Source organism: Carassius gibelio, chromosome B24, assembly GCF_023724105.1.
Source record: "Carassius gibelio isolate Cgi1373 ecotype wild population from Czech Republic chromosome B24, carGib1.2-hapl.c, whole genome shotgun sequence".
Taxonomy (NCBI): domain Eukaryota; kingdom Metazoa; phylum Chordata; class Actinopteri; order Cypriniformes; family Cyprinidae; genus Carassius; species Carassius gibelio.
In genome coordinates this window covers 24,911,195-24,935,388 of record NC_068419.1, presented here as the reverse complement: position 1 = coordinate 24,935,388, position 24,194 = coordinate 24,911,195, and the positions used below count along the sequence as shown (strand labels likewise).

At 35.7% G+C, this 24,194-nt stretch overlaps 2 protein-coding genes across 2 annotated transcripts in view; both read right to left on the bottom strand.

Moving 5' to 3' along the window:
* Window positions 1-24,194, bottom strand: part of LOC128012867 (cerebellin-2-like) — a 636,721-nt gene that overhangs the window by 418,101 nt on the left and 194,426 nt on the right. The window lies entirely within an intron of this gene.
* On the bottom strand, window positions 9,982-16,210 carry LOC128012855 (olfactomedin-like protein 2B). Its single transcript, XM_052595423.1, has 8 exons — window positions 15,821-16,210; window positions 15,111-15,377; window positions 14,821-14,928; window positions 14,061-14,222; window positions 13,433-13,622; window positions 12,040-12,483; window positions 11,762-11,938; window positions 9,982-10,894 (listed from the first exon to the last, which is right to left on the bottom strand). The coding sequence occupies exons 1-8, from the start codon at window positions 15,965-15,967 to the stop codon at window positions 10,296-10,298; spliced, it is 2,094 nt and encodes a 697-aa protein (XP_052451383.1). The 5' UTR covers window positions 15,968-16,210; the 3' UTR covers window positions 9,982-10,295.

Below are 24,194 nucleotides of genomic sequence, written 5' to 3'. Positions count from 1 at the left end.
CACAGATATTTCACTTTTACTTGATTAATTGGCTGAACACAATTTAATATGTTCAGAGAATATATATTTTTAATTTTACCTTTGGACCATAAGCTAAAATTACCCCAATGCATCTTTTTGTTTGGGGATAATTATTTGAAAGCAATTTGTTGAGTCAATATTTAATTGTCAGTTTGCCAAATGTTTCAAAAATTTTTTTTTTTACAGTGTAGTCAAAAAACATGGTTAACTCATTTTACACCTTATAATTTACTAATTAATAAGAAAATTGTGATATACTGATAACTGATAAAATATGAATGTTGCTGAGCCCTCAACAGTTGACTTTTTATTAACAGACTCTCAGGCTCAAACCTTATTGTCCCCATATGAACATATGCAGAATTATTTGAACAGGTTAAACGTCTGTGCATGTGTTTTGTCTGTGCATTCATTTCCCTAATGGCTTTTCTCTGAAACTATACCCTGCACTGCATTCTGTTCCTGGACCTAATGCTCATCCAAAACAGAGCAGAAAACACCAGACAGAACCTGACTTATGGTACACCTCTATAGACACACATACCTTTTAACTGATATGATCCACAGGAAACAATAAATAAATTATATATATATATATATATATATATATATATATATATATATATATATATATATATATATATATATATATATATATATATATATATATATATATGTTTTTGCATTATTATAATTTCATGAGTTTAACCGGTTGTGAAATCTTTTCACAGCAGCCCTTTTAAGGATCCCCAATCTTAAAGCAGTTTTCCCCTTCTTCTCTCAGCACATTCAGTAAATCTCTGTGTACTAATCGCCGGGGATGCATTTGGTGGGCGTCTGGGTGACATATGAAGATTATAATGCAGTTGGTCTGTGTGAATGCAGGTGATGGAGAAGTGGAGTGTGCAGAACACATTAAAGCAGAACCTGCTTATGTAACCAGTGCGAGTCTGTCTCTGAGTTATGGCCCAGCTTTCTAGTTTTGGCAGCACTTCTGCTGTAGAGCTGCTCCCTGCCGGCACAAAATTACTCCACAGCCCACCGCAGACCTTCATACTGTACAGGAATCTCAATGATAGCATTTTTTAAGTCCCAAGGTCATCTTGGCTCATTGCTTTTTTTTTTTTTTTTTAGATTTCATCCCGAAACTCCTTCATCCACAGTTTATAAGTATACACATTTCTGCATAGTTTATTCATTATAACAATGAAATCTGTAGCTCAAAACCACATTGTTTGAAATGTCAACAGTGGAGCTAAATTTTACAGGTATTGTGCAATTCTTTGTCGTTGATTGTATTGTTGAAGAAACTTTAACAGGAGTGTGGTTATGCTGATCCGCTTAGTTTTGGATCCATTTTTCTTTGGAACCCTTTTATTATTTTGATGTGTTTTTTTTAGGACTGTTGAGAGCATATGAGGACAGCTCTCTGTACACTGGAGAATAAATAAGCATGCTGTCAAACAGCAGTAAACAGATCACTCTAGAGTAATGACATCATCTGCCAGTCTCATCTCATGTTCTCTGAACTGCAGGGAAGCCTTTTTGGCCTGGTTTTTAGGTTTCTGAATTGTCAGATTCAAATTCAACCAATCTATGTTTCTATGAAACTAAATTAAAATCTTTATGAATCGTCTTAAGGTAAAAAAAATAATTCATTAAAAAGACTCACAAGACTAGCCATAGCAGTTTATGCAACTGCAGCCAGAGTTATTGTTTATAGTCATGCCTTCTAAAGTCACAAAATGTGTCTTGCATTGTCTTGTAAATAATACTGTATGATCTTCTAACGTTAAACATTTTGTTCTCTATGATTATTATTTTTATTTATTTTTGTGTGGGCAGTAAAAGCACCAAAGTTCAAGGCATCAGAACACAAGCACCAACAGCTGATTTTTTTATGTGTGGTATAATTATAAAACAATTGTTATATAAAATGATGTATATAAATATATCAAAATCATATAATTAATCATATAATTAAAAATGTATTGCATAATAAGTTATCACACAAAAATGATAATTTGCTTTCAATAAGCTTTTTGCTTAACAAGATGATAACTGATGGACTGTAGTCATGTAGGTTACTTGTTTAGATTATTGTAATGTTTTTATCGGAGTCTCATTCTGACGGCACCCATTCACTGCAGAGGAACCACTGGAACAAACTCTTCTACATCTTAAAAGGCCTAAAGGGTGAGTACTTTTTTTAGCTAAATTTTATTTTTGGGTGGACTATTACTTTGAATATAAAATTAACATTTACAGGCAAAATCTAAATTTATCAAAACATTAAAACATTTTATTAAAATGAACATTAAAATTCATTTTATATAGATTTATTTATATGTGCATGAATACCCTGAGTGATGTAAGTTCTAGTTTAAGCTGTATTAACGACAGTTAGCCAGCTGTTAATGAAACATCATCATTTCAAATTAATATTGTGTGAATTAAACATTTGACATTTACTGCATTCTTACCTCATCCAAGTTAAGTCTTTCCAAGTTGGTATAGTATGAATTCCTTATAGCTAAAGTTTACAGCTAGAGTTTACCCTGTAAATGACTATAACAAACATCAAAGTTTTAGTGGTCTTCAACTATAACACCCCATTGAGCTCAATGAAATGCTCTGTTAAACACAGATTGGGGGAGTTTAGCTTGTTTCTGCCTTAAAGGGGTCATCAGATACCCATTTTTCCACAAGTTGATATGACCCTTTCGAGTCTTAATGGATAGTCTGTAGCATAGTTTGGTTAAAATTTCTCAGTGGTTGCGTAATGCTGTTATGTAGCGTTTTCCTTTAAATGTTAATGAGCTCTGCTGACCCCGCCCCTCTTTTCCGAAGCTACTCTCCAAGAGACTGTTTACTTTAGCCACATTTATCGTGAAACTTGCTAATTAGCACATTATTAGAAAAGGTGATTTGCAAAGATTCATTAAAAAAAACCTTATAATCACTTTTCCCATTGGTGAAGCTGGACCACGAATGATTCGCACAAATATAGACACATTTAGGTGGATCGGGGGTGCATTCTCTTCAAAAACAAATGTAATCCACTGCGTCTTCAGCAGCTCAGATGACAGGAGTAAATGACGACAGCTATATTCATTATTTCATCCAACAACAGAACATTCTATTAGAAGACATTCTTTTCTACATCTGCTCCGGCAGAGAAACAATGGCGGACTGATGACAGCTCACTCAGGGCGGGTCTAAGATAAGACGTCAGTCCAGTCTGTGCTGAAACGCTACTGTCAATCAAACTATCGTGGGAGGGGCCTGTCTGTGTGATGTCACAAAGACAGGCATCAGAGATCGACTTGATTTGATAAAGGGGTAAAGATTGTAGTAGATTAATTCATAAAAAGCACTGGGTGGATTTTTTATTTTTACAGGGTGGTTGTGTACACACACTGCCAACACATATTTTAGTTCAAACAATAAGCAAAATTGCATGTAGCATCTAATGGCTCTTTTAAGGAGCTTTTAATCAGCATAAACGTCACCTTTTCCATTCAACTTGGATGAGGGCAGGAGCCGAGAGAAAATAAAATCGTATGCACATGTGGTTCTTCAAATCACAGACAGGGCATGAAAAACACTCCCATCCGTGCTAAACATTCCCATGGGCCCCGCAGCAGGCACGTAACTGTAATATATAGCAAAATCATGCATTCATGCGGTAGATACCGGTGACGTGTCACACAGCTGGCCAGCAGAACTCTTTCACTACTATCAGATAGAAGATGCCTCCTTTTAATCAGACTATTAGAGCTTTCCATGTCAGACAATCATCAGTCTGACAAATTATCTTCTTTTAGAGCCAGAGATCTCTCAGAGGAGGCTCTACATGCAGAGTCTTTTTTCTCCACCTGCTGTTATTTCATTATTAATCAGACTATACACAGGGTTTGTCACTCTACATCATTCTCCACAGTCTGCAGGCGGATGAATTCTCCCTCTCCTGTGTAACGGGAGTGTCCTGAGATGCTCATGGAATGTTAGTGGAAATCCTGGATGGGATGAAGGCTGATTTCTGCAAATCAGTAACCGTGTGTTGATTCAGCTGCACCCAAATGTGCCCTGACTTACAATAAATTTTAGAAATAAATTGTGTAAATAATTATAATAATATGTATAAAGTACCATATCAATTTCCAAATTTATTTTTTATGGGTGTTTTACCAGTATTTTTAATTTTTCACTTCATTGAGTTGTGTTTTAGAGTTAATGTAAATGACCGTAGAATTAATGGATAATGAATGAGCAGAGTTACTTTAATGATTTACTTTTCACAGTGAAGTGCTTTGGATAAATCCATCTGCTAAATGAAGAAATGTAAATGTTATTTTTTTTTAATAAACATTGTTTATTATTATTTTTTTTTTTGTGGAAAATGATTTTTGTTCAGGATTCAATAAAAAATAAACTGGAAATAATAATAAATAAAAATAAACCATTTTTTCCCCCAAGATTCTTTAATAAACTCAGTTTTTAAAAGGTCAGACGTGATTTAATATTTGTAAAATTTCTTTAAAAAATGCATTGTACATAGAAATAGTATGCTATACTATATATACAATATAGTATATCGTATACAGAGAATATGCTCATTTGGAACTGGAGTCCCTAGAAAGGGTTTAAAATAAAATAAATAAATATTAATAATAATAAAAAAATACATAAATTTATTAACTATTTTAGGGTTTCTCCCAACTCTGGCAACATATAAAAGGAAAAATAAAAAATAAAGCAATTCATTACAATTTGTTAAACCTGCGTATAAACCAGTGCTTAACCACCATTGTAAAACACTTAATGTCATGTTCTGCTTTGAGAGAATCATCTCTTATGCAGTCATGTCTGCAAGCTCCATAATTTTATTTTTTTCTGCTTTTTAATTAAATGGAGCTACAGTAACAGGTGACTGACCGTGGAAACATTGGAAGTATGGAAAAACTGAATAAAAGTACAGCTCTTTGGTTTTGTGCAAGCTGTCATGCAGAACAGTGAATCATCTTTCCATTTTAACTTCCTGGCTGATGGCTAAAGGTTCTTCATGTCATTTTTTATCATCCATCTTCTGTCTAACCTGAAATGTTTCCCAGTCTCAGCTGAAACATCACTAGATAAGGATTCTGAAACACTCCAATTTACAGTAGAAATACTGTTCATTGCATGTAACGAGTTTTCATACAGTATGAAAGGCTGACTGAATGGTCAGCAACACAGAGGCCCTTCAGGGGACTGTCCCAGATACATTTCCTGTTCAGTCTCGACACATCTGGCTACAGATGCAGGGCTGAAATATACCATTGTTGGTTGCATTGTGTTAGAAGAAAAGAATGTGTCCTGCCACTGCTGATGCATTATCATGTTTGGATAATGCATTACATTCAGGTTGGAATAATTTACATTTTAAAAAATTGTTGTGAATATGAATGTTTTAAAAAGTGAATGCTACCTACATGGTTTTATTAAATTTTCGGAACTATTTTGTGATGGAGTTTAACTGAGTATTGCAATGCATTCATGCCCACTTACCCACTCTTAGTTTATTATTATTTATTTTTTTTAATGTAGTAAATTATATTTCCTTTCTCTTACTTACTTGAAGTTACTTTAAAATAATTTACAAACTGAAACTATTTTATCAACACTTGGTTGTCCGTCAGGTACAAATTGAACATGAATTAAGACTCGAGACACACTCACCCCAGAAAATAAAATGCCTGAACCTGAAATATGCCTTAAATACCATATAAAAACACACTTAAATTGATTACAGTTTGAAGTAGAAGAAGAAGAGAAAAAAAGCGAGCTTTTTATGACTTCTACATCCTGCAGTGCTCAGTGCTAGTAAAAGCATGCCTTCCTTTCAGCCCAGACGAGCATAATTGCATTCACTTCAAAGAATTATCTGTAATGCCTGATCTAATACAGATACAGCGTGTTGAGTTCCCCTCTGAAAGGTCTCCAGGAATGTTGTGTTTGATGGCTGCATTAGCAGTCCGATGAGGTTTGGTAAAAGCATTCTCTTGATGCTAATCTGATAAATCACCATTGAGTCTTACAGTGAAAGGAGTCCTAATGCCATGCAGGGATAACACTCCCACAATTAGCCCTATTCAGACAGCTCCTCTGAAGTTTCAGACCTGATTTTCAGCCTTATTTCAAGCCGATGACTACTAGATGAGAAGACGAATGTGTTTCTGTGTGATGATATGCCAGAAAGGGGCTCATGGGAACTCGAGAGGGAAAATCACCATGCCTGATTTCAATCACTGGACTTTTTGAGTTTCCAGGAGTGGCAGTTATACTATGAGGGTTATATGCATGCATGTAGTTTTCTTTAATGCTAGTGACTGCTTATACAACATACAGTTATGTCTTAAAAAAAAAAAAACTATCAAGTCTGGCCCTACTTTCAGCAGTTTCACTCAGGTGTTTTTCACAATAGGAAAAAGACACTCACAACTTCCATTTCATGCTGACTTTATTATGCACTGATCGTATAAGTAATTCATTTGTAGATTGACAGTGTAAATGTAAAAACAAAATCATAAACCGAATTAACTTTTAGAGTTCTGGATGACCAGTTGTTTTATCTGTGAGTCAGTGAAGACACGATACAGTTCCTCCTGATTCAAAGCTAAAGAAAAGAAGCTCCGCTCCCAGAACTTAAACTGGCTGATTGAATGGCCAGAGCACATTCACATACTGTACGTATACCACTGTTACAGTGATAGAAAGCACAGACTGTGACCGCACTTTTTTGGTAATAACCCAGCTGCTCTGGGAATGAAAAGCTGGACCTAAAGGCTTTGTTGGAGAGCATTTGCGAAAATACAGCCATCCAATAATGCGCTGTTTTCCATAAGGGCTGAGTGGAATTGGCTCAGAGTTTCTCCAAGACCAACGACCTAGTGAGTGTACATGTGCTAAATATTTTTAGTGACTGTAATCCTTGTAGTTTGAGGCATAAGGACTAAATAGATTGATACAGAATGTTCTTCCCCAACATCCTATTTCAGTTGGAACGTGTCAACACAGGAAAGGACATTGTAAAGCCATTTCATGGAGTCAGTAAAGACGCTCTTGAAAGCCTGAAGCTGTGTTTTTCATGGCCTAGTATTAGTGGTCCATGAAAGCCACCTGGTAGGTTTGAGTTTGAAGAGGCCCACAGTATAAGAACCAGTTAAAAGCCCCAAAATGTTTCTAGGAGCTCTTGACAGTATGCTGGGATTTATGACCTCCCGTTCTCATCTTACCTTGTTTTTCTGCACGACATCTTTAACCTCATTCGTCTGGAGTTCAGCTGAAGTGTGCTAGAGAATTATAGCTGAATTGGCCTCTGGGTCATTGTCTTTGGCCTGTTATTGTATGGCTCCAGAGGATTCCCCAGGCAAGTTCAGTGGCCCCCATTACTGTGAAGACATGTCTTTTTAAGAGAGTGCATGCCTGATGGGCTTAGATACGCCCAGAGGGAGAATTTCTCACCCCGGCTCATTGCATGACAACAACATCCCCTCACCATCCTCTCACATGTTAAGGGTCAGCACTTTGAGGAGCTTCTTATGTTCCCTCTTTCTTTCATCTTGGACTTTCTCTACTTTTTCTTGAAATACACAAGGCAAAAATCGATAAAGTTCATTCATTTAAAGAGACTGTTCACCCAAAAATGTAAATTCGGTCATCTGCTCACGGTGCAACAAACCCCTAAGACTTTGGTTAATCCTCAAAACATAATGAGGATATTTTTTATAAAACCTGAGATGTTTCTATCCTTCCACTGAAAGATTAAGGCATCATAAAATCAATCCATATGAAGCAAGCAATTAAATAAAAGCCTAAATTAAAATTAAATTAAAATTAAAAATTACATTTATGCTTTAGCAGATGCTTTTATCCAAAGCGACTTACAGTAAATTCAGGCTATACATTTTTACCTATCATGTATCTATATAAAGTGTTTTATGATGACCTTATAACCTTATCTGAATCTTCTACATTTTTGTGGAATGGACTTTCCATTGAGTGACAGAAATCTTTCAGGTTGACTAAAAAGAATTTTTGTTTCAAAGATTAGCTAAAGTCTTATGGGTTTGGAACGGCATTAGAGTGAGTAAATGATGAAGGAATTTTCTTTTTTGGGTGACGTATCCCTTTAAATCAGATACATTTTTTAATAGTAATTTTTCATTGAGGAAAAATGGTAAAGTCATGTCAGTTACTAATGATTTCTTTGGTAGACAGATCGATTTCGATGTCACATGCGCTTACCTCAGTCATATTATCACTTCTTCAGTACAAATTAAAGAATGTGATGTTGAAATTCTGGCCAATTGGTGAGTTACTGTTTTCTCGGCTGAGGAAAGGTACATTTAGGGGTACTAATTTTGGACTTTGGTTGACATAACTAATGTGCGAGGACCCTAATTGTCTAGGGTTCATGGTAAAATGATACTGAGCTATCCAACAGAAGGGCCTGAACCAAATGAATGACTCCACAGCAGTCAGGACAATATAACTATGTCAGAAGAATAAGAGCAGGGAAGCCCATTATCAACATGAGTGAATGACTGTGTTGGCTGACATCAGAGTTATTTAGCATAATGAACTCAGCTCGCCCAGACAGACGGTGGACCTGGCCAAAGTAAAGCCTCTGTGGAGACCTCTTGGGTTTCAAGCCCTACTGTACTTCTTCAAAGCTCTGCAGATGTGGCCGCCATTCAGAGCCCTGTTAATATGTAGTTGTCTGAACGGTTCCCCACAGCCCGACTGCACAGCCAACGTTTTTCTCTGCCATTCTCATAATGCTTTAAGGCGATTTAATCCAAAGGTTGTCATGTAAGTCATATAAAGTACTTAGAGTGACTGTCACTGGCGTATCAGAGCTGTCACTTCATCTTGTCTAACACTCAGACTCTGTCAGCGATTGAGCAAGTTTTGTTTTTTTCACTCGAGAAGTCATTTTCTCAAACCAGACTGACATTAATGGAGCAGCTTTAACTCTCACGGCAATATTTCCAAAAAGGAAACTGATTGCACATGTTTGATAAGGAGAAAGACTGAGCATGCTGTTTTCATTGAGATTGTTTCAACCAAGCTCAATGCTAATAACTGTGAGTCTATTAATAGCCTTCTATCATAACTGATATTCAGATCACAGGTCTCTATTAGATTTGTCATATATTATATTATACATTATAATATAAAATATACACGGTCTGGTCAAATGAAATAAAATGGTAAACATGTAAGTTACTATTTTCTTCCAACTATATGTTTGCATTATTGAAAATGGTTTTATAGTGTTGTCAAACATACAGTACTTGGTACCAATTCCAAAAGGTTTATTGTTAAATAATATTCCTAAATAAAATTTCCTCCAGTTTTTCTTTGCTATTGTACCTAGATATGAACGGAGGCACTTGAAATTTTACTTCCATTTGTACTACGGACGTTTTGATTTCGACAACACTAGTGCTTTGTAATGGTGATGTTTTTGTCAATTCCACAAGGTGCCGTCAAGCTCAAGATCCTTCCTCTTTCTCATCTGGTTTTCTCAGGAATTCCTCTGAGGAGAAATTCAAGGAAGTGGAGATTACAGTAGAGTCTGCTGACAACAGATGTTATTTGAAGGACCAGTCCTTAAGAACAATGCACAATTTAATGCACAATATATGGTCTTTTTGGGCAAAATACATTAATGCATGTTAGTCCAAAGATACAAATGTTTGCCCTTGTCATTTGTTAGCTTAAGGGGATTTTATTTGTGGCTGGCATCACAAATCCCTCTTACTTTACTGAAAGAAATTTACTTTTTACTCTCTCATTGAGTATATCGTTTCATTTTGAAGTATGCCATAATATGAAAGTTAAATGAGTTGCAAATTATGTTTTATGCTGACCTCAAAGGAAGCTAAAGCAATGAAACTTGAACCAACAGGATTAAAAGAACTTGCTGTAAGGTTTATTTTTAATTACATTATATACAACATACATTTACACTTCATATGAGCAGTGAGAACCTTGTCATGAATAGCTCAATCCCATTTTTACCCCTTTGAGATCAATAAACATTCACTAAAAAAGCAAATACAAAGGACATGCAACAGACAAAATGACATAATGAAATATCCATAAAAAATATTTGTCATGTAGACTGATCTACAACCCACTACGACACATAATCATTTTACTATTTTATACAGAAAGTGCTGCACGCAGTACATCGATAAAGTTTTCAAGTGTTTAAATTACTGTTAATAAGCAAATATTACATCATAGGTCACCTGATGGCCATTGTCCCATGCATATAGCATACGTTCCTTAGGATTGTAGTCAATTTGTGTGGTGTAAGTGTAGTTGTTCACAAAAGGGAGACGGGGAATCATCTGGGTGTGTGTGTGCGTGTCGAATGCATAGGAAATATTGGCATGCGTGCGCTCGAAACTGTCGACAGCATACAGAACGCCGCAGATGATGAAGCAGTTTCCATAGAAGTTCCTCCTCAGGCCCGTCCTCCAGTTCTTCTCTTGGTGTAAGTCAGAGGGTCGGAGCTTGCTCAGGATGATCACTTCTTGGTGAAATCCTTCTTCGTCCAGAGCCGGGTACACTAACCATAACCCGCTCTCATCCACACCAAAGTCAATGTCTGAATGTCCTCCCCAACTCCAGGGAGCCTCTTCCTCCTCTAACACTGCGTCATGAAGGGTGGTCCAGGCTGCTACATACCGGAGACGAAGATCAAACCTGATTATATCACGAGAAAAGGCTCTGTTGTAGAAGAAAGAGCCACCGTAGACCACATGGCCAGTGCCAATCCAGTTATAGGGGAGTTTGTAGGAGTTGCTAAACTGCCCTATGAGAAAAAGAAAAGAGGAACAAATGTCATATACTGCAGAGGCTGGTTATTATCTTCTTGCACAACATAAAGGCAGATGTATATTTGCATGTATAATGACTCTTTCATGCTTTGTGAAAAAAAATGATATTGTGACATATCGTCTCCTAAATGAAGTGGCTTTTTATATTTTAATGGTAGTAGCAGAAATGATTCAGATGTTGTGTGTAAGATGTAGATCTGTTGGTTGTAAAATCTGAAGAGAAACTATTCAAATGTTTGGGGTCTGTAAGTTTATGCTCACCAAAGCTTCATTTATTTGATCAAAAATGCAGTAAAAACAGCAATATCATGAAATATTACAGTAATTTCAATTAAATGTTTTCCATTTGAATATATATATTTTTTTTTACATTTAAAATGTAAAATACTCTAGTCTTCAATTTCACATGATCCTTCAGAAATCAGAATATATATGTTATTATTATTATTATTATTATTATTATTATGTTTTAAAAAGGCCTTTATATTTTTGTGGAAACTATGCTAAATTTGTAAGACTGTTTAATGAATAGAAAGTTCAAAGTAACAGCATTCTTTAATAATAAATGTATGTTCTCTTATCATTGCTATTATACTGAATAAAAGTACACATTTCTTGAAAATAAATAAATAATAAGTCTGATGCTTATGAACAGTACTGTATATGTAAATGTGTTATTATTTTGAACGAGTTTGGAGTCTAACCAATAGTATAAAGTATTCTGAAAATTGTTTTTTTTTTTTCTGTACGTTACAAAAAAGGAAGATATGCAGTACAGTATGCTTCAAATGAGCAGCCGCAGCAGTTAAATGCAGCAGTTTCTATTTTACAAAAACATGTACCTTGTTTAAAGGTGTCCATATCACGGAATTCCAGCAGCTGGTTTCCATAGTAGTGGTCAGTCACATATATCACTTTTCCATTGCCTTTCGGGTCTTTCATCCATGCACCTTCTTTTTTGCCGTACGAGTTGTGTGTAACAGGATCAGCGATGCTTGCTAGTGTGTCCTTGCAGATCCCTGTAAACAACAAATCCAGAAGAGAAGCATCTACATATCACCGCCCCTCTAAACTCTTTTAAGTTCGTTTTCTTCCAGTCTGGATCTGGAATCAAGCTTACCTTGTTCTTTGGGCTTCTTTGGAGCTTGTGTGCTTGTTTGCGTTGTAGCTTCATCCCAGCTAAGTTTGGACCTCTTTGCAGGTGCTGTGACACTGGCCAGACGAGGCACTGCAAGAGGAGTTGCGATGGTTGTTGCACTGATGCTTGGTGACATTGTGGTAGTTAAAGGCATTGACGTTGGCAGAATTGCCCTTGCTGTTGTGGTTGTGCTTGACTTCTTGGCTTTTACAGTCTCTCCTTCGATTTGCCTTGTTATATTTGGCATGTTTGCAGCAGTAGGGTCTCCGTTCTGTGTGTCGAGGTTCACTGACGGTGTGGGGGTCACTGTTGAAGCGGTTTCAGGTCTTGTAACAGTCGCAGGCAGCTCATGCTTATGGAGCTGGTCTTCAATTATTAAATCCACCGAGCCATCACCACTTACAACCTCATGTGCTGCAGTGGAAACTGTTGAGGGAAGAAACATAAAATGCTTAGTTTAACTTTGGCGTACTCTTGTTTTTAATCTGAAAATGCTGCTGACTCTGTAAGGGTAATTTATATTTTTTTAATTCACATATTTATTCAGCCAAAACATACACATATAAAATTGATCAAAAGTGACGGTAAAACATTTACAATGTTTCAAAGAAATCTATTTAAAATAAATGCTACTTTCTATTCATCAAAAACAAAAACAAAAAAACAACAACATTAAGTTCCCACAAAAATATTTTGAAAACAACATTTCTGAAAGATTTTTTTTTTTAAACTTATTTTTTTTTAAATCAAATAAATGCAGACTGGCTGAGCATATGAGACTTATTTGAAAAATAGTAAAATACAGTAATGTATTTATATGCAATAATGTTATATAAATAAATTAATATTTAACAACAAATTTGAAATATACTATTAGCATACTTTGGTTTTCTGTTGTATAACTTAATAATGTAAGTTGTAGTGCATTATGGGATTGTCATTCATTTTAAGTAAATGTTAAATAAACTGGTGACTCATTTTCATATATCTTTTTGTTTTAAATCAAATTGCACTTGAAATCAAATATTATCATTCATTTAAGAACTTGTTGGTTTAGTTTATGGTTTAGAACTCTTTGCTTGTTTTGTAGTATCCCTACAGATAAAATAATTGGGGAAAATACTTCCGACCGGAACCAAGGTTGTTGAATGAATGAATGAATAAATAAATAAATAATATGAGCGGTCACTGTGTAATGATTGTTAGTGATGCTGAACTTGCATTTAGCTTCTCAACATTTTTCATCCTACATTTAACCCTAAATACAAGAACTTATCGTTGACCCTTTTTAGTTTTTTTTTCTCAGTTGAGAGCTGCAGCTATAAAAGCTGCATTTCAGTCATTATTACAATGAAATGAGCTGTCGGACACTCACTGTGCTCTTTCCCTTTGTTGTCCTCCATTGTGTTGGCTTTGTAGAAGGTCATACTTTTGATGGTCATGCCATTGGAACCTGCTTTGGTCTTTGCAGGTTTATGCGGCTCCTCTTTACCTTCAGAGTTGCTTCTCTTCAGCACAGGTTTGCTGGAGCCCTGACTTCCAACAAACTTTTCCTCATATTTCCTCTGGCCAGGAATAAATAGTGAAATTGGCCGTTAAATTATTATCTTCAAAAATGTATGTTATTAAACCTGATCACATTACTGCATCAAATAAAAGCAGCATTAATTGTCTCTTTCCAAGTTGCCCACTTTGTGGCTGCATAAATGTCCTGAATGAGAAGAAGGGGAATTTGTGGCCTATTAATGTCTTGAGCACATTTTGGGAAAGTTGTACGGCTTTGATCAACTATTTCTCTACTGACGTGTCTTCCAGACTCATTGGAACAGTGAATTTGACCACTGTTTCCATTGGGAAAAGTTTGGTACTGGTGGTAATGTGTGTGACATTTGCAGTGTGCATTTGTGCATACATGTTGGCAGTTGTCATCTTTGTGAAGTGAGACTAATAAGAGCCTATAGGGCATTTCTAATGGATTGAGCTAGTGTGTGCTGTATCTGTACCTCACTGTGAGCAAAAGCAGCTGCCACATTCTTCTGCAGTGAGGGCTCCAGCACGCTGAGACGTTTCTTCTTCTCTTGCCGTTGGTTGGAGCGAGGCCCCTTCCCTTGTGTTTTTTCACCTTTCACGTTCACTTTCTCCTTTGTCAGGTTTCCGGAAAACGACTGTAAGGAGAATATAAACACAATAGATGTCCATGGGTGGCAGTTCCGCCCAACCACCTGAACTCAATTTCCCTTTGTCCAGTAGCAAAATCTGAAAGCAGTGATTTTTTGGTGCCCTGGTAATTCTGAATAGTGTATAGAAAGCAGTGCGATTGTTTCAGGGAACAGCATAATCAAAAATAAATACTGTCATACTCTGTTCTTTGTGGGTGTGTGTGTGACTGGATTTGCCTTCCTGTGGTGACGCTAATGTGGAAAGAAGGCTCTAAATGATATATTCTGAAATTGTGTCAAAAAGTGTGTGGATATTATATTCACTCTTCCAAAAAATGAAGGTTTCAAAAGAATACAATATATAATATATATTTTTTAAAGACCTTTAATGCAATGGAGAGTTTACATGGATGGTTTATAATGAAAGCAAAGATGGCAATAAAGAGCCTTTATTTTTCAAGCATGTGTGTTAATAAATGTAATGTACTTTATATTATTATAAGCATAAGATATAAGATGTTCTATCAGAATACTGTTTAATGATCATAGATGCTTATATATGCTATTAATTAATTCTGAGAACAAGTATCAGTATTGCACTCACTTTCTCTATGTTATCAACCCGTTCCAGAAGTTTTGTTGTGATGGAATGAAGTTTTAACAAGTCCATCCCATAAAATGCTCCCTCGAGAAGGTCCATTATGGTTGAGAGCTGAAACATCAAGATATAAAAAGTGGATAATAGAGTGGGTTAATAGAAGTTCTTTATAATATTGACTAATTTATGTCTAAAAAAGACTAAAAGTCATCTAATTAAATAGAACTAGTCAGTATTTTTAAGAATTATCTATTAACACCAGTGCATGAATCCTGATTCAGTTAAAAACCCTTTACCTTGATATCGTCCCGTCCAGCTTCTTGGAGCTTCTTGAATCTGAAGTCTCCCTCACAGGGGTTGAGGGCAGAGGGAGGGGCGATGCAGGCACACTTCTTACAGCTGGGTCCCGCAGTGACTGTCTCCACTGTGTAGAAGTCCTCAGCTTTTGCCTGGCCCTCTTCAATGCGTTTGCATGCGCTCCTGCTCAGAGGCCTTACTACACACTTACACTGACAGTCTGAGCCCTCAGACAGAGTCTTCACTTTATCATAGTCTCCAATGAGCTATAAGAGTAAATAATGACAGTGAATAATGTTTTTTTTTCTTGTAACAGTTTAACATTTTGGTTTATATATATATTATTAGATTTATATACATATTTTACTTTTTTTTTTTGGCCAAATATCACTTTAAACAACTAGTAATCAGCCTATTAGTTAATAGCCTATAAATTCCAATAATAATCAAATGCATTATTACTATTATTTTTAACACTTGTTTGGTCAGAAATCACCTTATTTAATTTTAATAATAATCAAACATGTTTATATAGAATCAAACAATAATATTATTATTACATTTACATAGAATATTTGGTCAAAAAGCAGTTAATATAATTTAGTATTTACATAGAAATTTCAATAATAATAATAATAGCAATACTGCAAAATTCTCCTGTGATCCTGACATCATGTGATCATTTTAATATTTAATCAGGAAAAGTTACCTGTGTTAAGATGTTTTCTTGATTGTCCATTTCATCTTCTAGAGTTGGACGGTTGTCTATATTGTCAGCAGTCTGTTGCTCCATCACACTGGCTCGTGTTAAACAAAACGAGCCCCAGCAAAAAATAAAAAACAATAATTCCATCATGCAAATTTATCAGACAAGATGAGTTGCCAATTTTAGTAAATTAAGATTAAGATTCTTTTGGTGCTCGTCCCAGACAAAAATGCAATTATTCTTTATGTAACCTATATATTTCCATATGTCAATCAATAATCCATTAATTACTGAATATGTAAAGAGTTTCCCTAATGACGTCAAAATGGTCCTAGGTTTGGTTAAAATCAGTTGCTTATGGTTTCTACAGACGGAAAGAAGACCTTCTTTGTGTTGTACTGCCGGTGATGAATGGATATTTGAAAGGTTTGCTGTAAGTGAGTGGGGAGGAACCTAAAGACAGGGAGGAGTTCTGCCATTAGATCAATGACCCAAACCCGCGCCTTTTACTGCCTCACAATAAACAAATTAATTTATAATGTTAATTACGCACACGTATAAATGTAAACATAAAATACTATTTTCATGACAGGCTAAAGTACAAAGCACATTAATTAAATATGACAACATGTCTTAATTATTAAATAATTCTCTAGAGGTGTTAGATAAATTAATTAGTTATCTGTGAGTAAAAAAAACAACAGCAAAAAAAAAATAAATAAATAAATGCTTCTATCTATTTTAGCAAAACATCAAGATTTACTGAATGAAATTCTCCCAAAGCCGAAGACACTGCATCTGAAGTAGTGCTTTTTCTCCATCTGCTGGCAATTCAAATAATTGCAAGTCCTCAAAAGCTGTTTCTTGTTTTTTTTTTTGTTTTTTTTTTTTTTTGACCTGAGTAATGTAAAACATATGATGTGTACTTTTATTCGTAAATCTCACGCAGTGGCAGCATTAACATATTCTACCTGGTTGTTGATGTAATTAAGATGACATTCTAATCTAATTTAATGGCCAATTAGCAAATTGTAAAGGACCCCTGGAAAAAGAAACCAATGGTCAGAGACAAAAGATTATTGTAATGGGCAAGATTTTTCAAACATAAAATAATGTTCCAAATATTCACCAAACCTTAATTTGATGAAACCTTCATTTATGAAAATGTATTTATTGTATTTATTGCAGTGAAACTGTGATGTCATTTCACTCAATTTATCATTTTTATTCAGACACCCTTGCTACAAACAGGACCATGAAACAGGATATGCAACTAATTTGTCTCATTTTAAATCGTAATAAGTTGAAAGTGGGGGATGGGTCCCAGATTACCTTAATTCACCCTTTTTTTCTCCCAATTTTAAAATGTATGTTTTTAGCAGAACTAATCTTATCTAAACAACTTATTAAAGTGGCCACTCCAAATCTACAGTATGACTTTACTGTCCAGTTAGGTTCATCAACAATTACCCCATCAAGTTTGGTCAGAAATCTTGGTGTAATCTTTGTTGACCAGCTGACTTTCAAAGACCACATTGCAAAAACTGTTATATTTTGCAGAAAGATCAGGCCCTTCTTAACAGAGCATGCTACACATCTTGTTGTCCAGGCCCTTGTCACTTCTAGGCTGGACTACTGCAGTGCTCTTTTGGCTGGACTTCCATCATGCACAGTCAAACCTTTACAAATGTTTCAGAATGCAGTGGCACGACTGGTCTTTAACAAGCCCAAACGAGCCCATGTCACACTTCTCTTTATTTCCCTGCACTGGCTGCCAGTTACGGCTTGCATCAAGTTCAAGACATTGATTCCTGCATATAAAACAGCCACAGGCTCAGCACCTGTCTACTTTCACTCACTATTACCAATCTACATCCCCTCCAGAAGTCTGAGATCCACTAGTTTGCAACGCCTTGTGGTGCCATCACAAAAAGGCAAAAAATCACTTTCCAGAACATTTTCGTTTCGTTTTCTGGCTGGTGGAATGATCTTCCAACCCCTATCCGGAATGCTGAATCCCTGACAATATTTAAGCGACAGCCAGAAACTCAGCTCTTTCGTCACTATCTGACTTCATCCATTATGTCTTGCTTGTTCTTATTTGAACAATGCTTGAAACTTGGTATGACAAGCACAAGCACTTTCTGTGTCTATTTGCCTTTTTAAGATGAATCACTTGATATATTCCCCAATTGTAAGTCACTTTCTGCTAAATGAATAAATGTAAAGTAATAAATGTAAGTGCATAGAATTTGTAAGTAATAGATACAAACTCAAAAGTTCAAAGAGCATGTGCAAACATTCAATTTTTTCAAGCAAAAAAAAAAAATAAATGAATATAATAAAATCAGCAGAAGCCAATGTCTGTTAGGGTTCAAATAATAAACCATATAATTAATTTTTATTAGTTATTTATACACTTTCTGGATGTCAAAATTTGTAGAACATGCAGATTAATGAATTACATCAGTGGATATGTTCTCTTCTAAGATGCTTGTGAACCTGAGGCAAACTGACTTAATGATGAATATCACTGTGCATAAATAAAAAGACTAGAAGATTATTTCTGAGAAAGTTTTATTTGTTGTTGTTGTTTTTGCAAAAAGCAACAACAGTCCAAATAAATGCTTTATTTGTAAATAAGTCTCTTCAATCTATGTTTTTTTGTTCTATGTAAATTCTAAATCTGCTTGTATTATAAAGGCATATAAACACCTTATACTATACTTGATTGTTTTACGATCCAATTATTAATCCAATACTCTCATAGCTGTCTAACATAATGATAGTGTCATGGATTTTTAAGTGTCCTGGATACTCCAAAATACCTGACAGATAGCTCTTTGTGTTTATTCATTTGATCATTGCATTTCATATTATTTTAGTGGGAATGTCCATATGTCAGTGTCTGTAAGAGAAAGATTCCTCTAGTTTGGCAGATCCATACAAAAGTCTATTGTGTAGGTACAATGCCCTTCAGCAGTGTGAACCGGCACTGAAGCTGTTCTTGTCATTGACTCAAACCTACAAGTATGCTGCCATAGGTCTTTAATCAAAAGTCATGTTTTTCATCACAGGTGTCTATTGTTCAATATATCAAGTATCTGCAACAGCCTGGCAATGTTCCAGTGTGGAGTTTTCATCCTGTGTATGTCACTGATGGATCCTAAAAATACATCCTCATCCATTAATGGCTGTTTAAAGGAATAGTCCAGCCAAAAATGATAATTTGTTGAAAATGTAGATAAGTTTGTTTCTTCATCAGTTCAGATTTGAAGAAATTTAGCAGTACATCACTTGTTTATCAATGGATCCTCTGCAGTGAATGGGTGCCCAAAATCCAAAGAGCTAATAAAAACATCACAGTAATCCACAAGTAATCTGCACTCCAGTCCATCAACGACCATCTGTGTTGTTTGTAACATTGCATGTTTTATCCAGAAGCAACATTTTGACGTTAAAAACGTCTTAATGGATTTGTTTATTATCAGCTTGCAGCTTTTGCTTTACAAGATGCAATGTTTTTCTGTTTTTACTGTAAAGTTAACTAAGTTATATTATATACATGTTTTCTAAATCTATATAATAGTGGGTTTAAGTTATGCAGCTGTAATTTTTCAAGCCGAATGTACAGTCTAGGAAATCAGTGGTACAACACAGGTTCTTTGGTGGGGTGTCTGAACATGCTTTTGTTGTCAGAAACCTAAATTTATTGTTGCATGAGAACATAGCTTATGTGATTGGAATACAGTCAAAGTTGCAATAATGTGCATTTTGATTTTCCTCTTAACCTTTGTGTCTGTTATAGTTACAAAAAGCTTTTAACCAGAATTTTCTGGTGTTCTGACTTTCAACAAAACAAAACAAAACAAACAAAAAATACTATGATTATTATGATGAATATTTGAGGGCATGTATGTGTAGTGCAGTAGATTTGCTGTGAAACATTAGACATTAGTCAACACGATTTAAAGGTTAATTTGCAGTTAAATTGGTGCTTAGATCTACATTTCTCTCACAACTGCCATCAATTTATCATGTTTTCTATATGCACAAGGGAAAACTGCAAATGACCCTTTAAAATCCTATGATTTCACCTTGTAAATATTTCCTTTGCATTTCTTTATGTTTGCAGCTCAAATTAATTGGATGTTTTTTGAAAAATATGGCAATAACATGAAAGCTGTGATCAGGGGATAAGGCTGCTAAAAATTGCCAGGTGATTCCAAGCGCCTTTGTGTAACTGTCCTGTTATTAGTAGTTCACTCAGACTATTCACATGACTAATGAAGGCAGACGTCTGTTTCTGGATCCTAGTAGAGATGGATGCTGTACTTTGAAATCTACAAGGTCAATCACAGTGGGTCTGACCAGCCCCCTTTTCTTTTCTTCCAGCAGGTTGTAAAGCCATTAATGCATCAAGGGTTTCATTCACCGTTAGACCTCAAAGTGCGAGCCCCTCTCTCTCTTTAGTCTTTGGTTAAGATCAGGGGGGCGAGGTCTCCTTGTTCTCAAATGAACCATGTACTGTCTCTGGACTGCAAGATTCGGACATATTCTACTACACTACTTTGTATTACACTTATGGATTAATAATACGGCAGCAGGTGCAAATGTTAAGGTAAATCGCGTTCATTTTTCTACAGATCGCTGTGAAACACTCTTTGAGCTTGAAGTCGAAGTCTTGATGTACTAACGCTGGTTTGAATAAGCACTCAGTTACAAATGCCGGTTACAATGCGGGAAACGAGAAGAGCCACTGTGGCGGGCTTAACATCAAACTTTCACCCCAAAACACGGTTTTGACCACGAGCACGAGCACGGCATTGCTCTTTTAAACCGCGTTTTGTGGTGTTTAGGGTTCTGAGATCAAAGCCCAGCTGGAGTTTTTATGTCTGGAATTTCCCATATTAAAGCTGCACATTATTTTTTTACGATTTTGATAGCGATTTATTAAACCGCGTGCACTTTTATATATTTTGCGAGCGTACTTCAACAGTTCGTGAGCTAATTAATGAATTACAAGTGAATTAATAATCTTGAAAATCTTTTTTACTTGGGTTCTGGACTCTGTGCCGGTGACAACTTTTCTTTCTGTTGCATGTTTGAGTCAAGAGTGAGTTGAATCGAGGTGAATCTAGTGATTAGAACTCCGACTCATTTCCGCGAATCGGTTCTTTCGAACAGTTAGTTTCAAAGAACCTTATTAAAAAAAAACAAATTCAGCGACCACGTAATTACGTCATCAAACGGTCCCGTGTATACGTACTCTTCTTCAAAGGTAAAAATGTTTTCTCAACTAACGGGGAATGTTCTCACACTTTACGATTTTTTTTTTACATTAGGCTACATAAATACTTAATGATTATGGAACGTTCATATAACTTCATTAATATTTAATATACATTCTCATAATGTTGAAAAAAAAAACGTTCTGCGATTAGCATTCTCAAAATGTCCTTATAATGTTGTACTTGATGAAACTTTTTTTGTAACCTTAAATAATGTTCGTAAATAAATAAATGAACATTTCAACTTTTTATAAACATTTCAAAGCATTTTTTAAAGTAAAGTTAGGCCTACATTTGACCTAATTTTGTTACTTTGTGTTGTTGCAGCCATGATTAATCTCTTAAAAACATCGCCACACTAGTCATTTAGATCGTTAAAAGAAATAGAATTTATACTGAATGATTCTAAAAATAATTTAAATTATTTATTTATTTATTTATTTTAGTTTTTTCTTAAAACAAACTCATATATATGTTTATAAAGCTGTCATTAAATTCAATCAAGTTGTACTGGTTACCATTAAACATTTCACCCAATTTAAGAGAGCCATTCGAAGTTGTTGACTAGATAACCGTTGATTCAGTCCAATTCATGAATGAATCATTCAAAGAGGTGTTGAATCGGATTCTACTGATTCACTGAAAAGATTCGAATCAAAAGAATGTCAATGTGGAGCTTTAGATCGTTTTCTGGAAGTAGTCCGTAAATAGCTTATTGTCCTTCCCTCATTTGTTTGGTCTAACATTTATGGGCCTTATTCATCCGTGCTGTTTGAAAGCAATATTACTGTTGTTCGATAAAATATGTTTTGATGCTCAGTTCAGCACGTTTATGACCGTTTCGACCTGACTGGCGCCGTGTTCAAGCATCAGCAAACTAAACTCAACTGAAGTGACATTTCGAAACTCATCGGGCCCCATGTGGTCTCCTTAGGGGGTCTCCGTTTTAGGATGCATTAGAAAGTGGGGAAAAGTCTATTGTATATTTAGAATCTAAACATCCAGAGGGCATTCAGATAAGAAACATGTGGACATGCAGACTCTTGTTTGGACAAGATCCCCTTAACATCCCCTGCGTTCGGGGCGGGGGTCACTGGATTTGCTCTTGCCAAGCTATTTGGGTTTGTAGAGGGGCTTCTAGACTCCCTTACAGCTAAACATACAATTATGCATTTCTGCAAGCCTGCAGGACAAGTAAGTGTTTTACTTTAAGGGTCATACTTTACTGTAAGTCTATATTCTGCTGTAACTGTGTTTCTAAAGAGACTCAGTCATGAAAAAAGACAGTAAGTGGACATCTATGTCAAAATGTCCCTTTCAGACAAGTGGATTTCAAGCTTAAACATACCATAACTTTCCAAATGTCAGTTGTGGATTAAACAGCACACTATTCAGGATGGGTCAACGGGTGCATAAAGCTCTAGGAAGAAAATGGTCTTTGTGTAAATCCTCCTCCTTATACCAAAATCCGAACGTTGACCATTAAAGCTGGTATGAGATCTAACTCTTTTCTTTGAGAGCTTCACAAGACTTTCCATGGAGCCGTGCCTGTGTTGTGTTAAAGTTCACTGATGCACGGCTTGAAGAGGAGCGATTAACCTGCTGTCTAGACAACAGGAGTCTGCTTAATTTGCCTACAGTCGCTGGCCCTTTCATCTGGGCCATTAGGGGGGCTCCATTCACCTTCGACTCCATCTCTTCCCTAAAACTGCCCTCCACTGTGCTCTCTCTCTCAAGTCACAAAGTCTCTCTAAACTTTAATGTCTAGGCTTGTCTGGGCTTCTTCGATGAAAATTCATAGACAGCCAGTCTGTTTTAGATTTTAGCCAAAGATCTTTTTTTTTTACTGTCCTATTTTTCTTTTTTATTCTGCCCTTTATTTTCTATTCACAACAGACTCTATTCTACCCTTTCATTTTTACTACTTATATACAAGAGGATCACCACTACGGAATCTTCACATTCTGTGTTATATTGCAAATGCATTGTTAATGAAGTTGTGAGTTGTTAATACTTCACAGCAGGTATTTGAGTCCAACAAACAAGCTATAAATACTTTATTTATTTACTTTATTAATGTTAAATATGCAAATGTGTTGTCTTAAGTTGCTTTCAGTCTTAAACTATGTAATAATTTTTTTTTAGTTTTTAATACTTACAATATACAATATCCCAATTTTATCTATTTAAAAATATATAAAAACTTTGCGATATGACAAGTGGTTTTAATTCCAATGTCTCTATATTCTTTATTAAATAACATTTCTACCGTTCTCTTTAAATAAGGTGCAGTTTTTAATATTTTACTATAAATGCTTGATTCCAACATAGGAAACAAGATCTGTACTACAACAACATTTGATTAATATTAGTGCCTTGAGAGTCATGACCGCTTTTACCCACAAGTTACACAGAGAATTGCTTGTGTCTGACAATAATTGCCATTGTTTACAGATTTTCCATGTTATCATGCAAGTGTGCAGCAGTGAAGCACTGTGTCTCTGTCTTTGCCAGGACAGCAGTGAGGGGAGGGAGGATTTCCAGAGGCAGCCAGACGAGGTAGCGCAGTGGTGGGGTGAATGGAGCAGCTGGTCCACCTGTTCCCGTACCTGCGGAGGAGGAGTGCGCTCTCAAGAGCGTCACTGTCTGCAGCAGAGGTACACCGCTCACAGATATTACACAAGCTCATTTAGATCCAGCTCACCCGAGGAAAAATGAGCCTCTGATTCTGTACTAATCAGAAGTGACAGGTCTGATGCATTGTGAGAGCTGTCAATTTGACCCTGGTCTGAACCCTCTCTCTTTTCACACCGGGTAATGTCACTCACGATCAACTTGAAGGTCACAAAATTCATTTGATGTGGGATTATTTGGCCCTGAATGCACAGTTTCTCTTTCATGTTGTTTGACTTAATTAACATGATTGATCTGCATCTTGTTTACATTTAATTTAAATTATTTCATTTTTAAATGTATTTTTACATTTGTAGCTAGTCAATTTATTTAAATGTATTTTTTGTTTTAGTTTATTTTAAACAGGAAAATATGAAAACTGATTTTTTTTCATCCATTTAAGATTAAACGTG

Coding starts and splice junctions, on each gene's coding strand:
- LOC128012855 (XM_052595423.1), bottom strand. CDS start 15,967: ATGATGGAATTATTGTTTTTTATTTTTTGCTGGGGCTCGTTTTGTTTA. Junction 12,484..13,432: donor CAACAAAGGGAAAGAGCACA/GTGAGTGTCCGA, acceptor TTCCCTCAACAG/TTTCCACTGCAGCACATGAG. Junction 11,939..12,039: donor AAAGAAGCCCAAAGAACAAG/GTAAGCTTGATT, acceptor TGTTGTTTACAG/GGATCTGCAAGGACACACTA.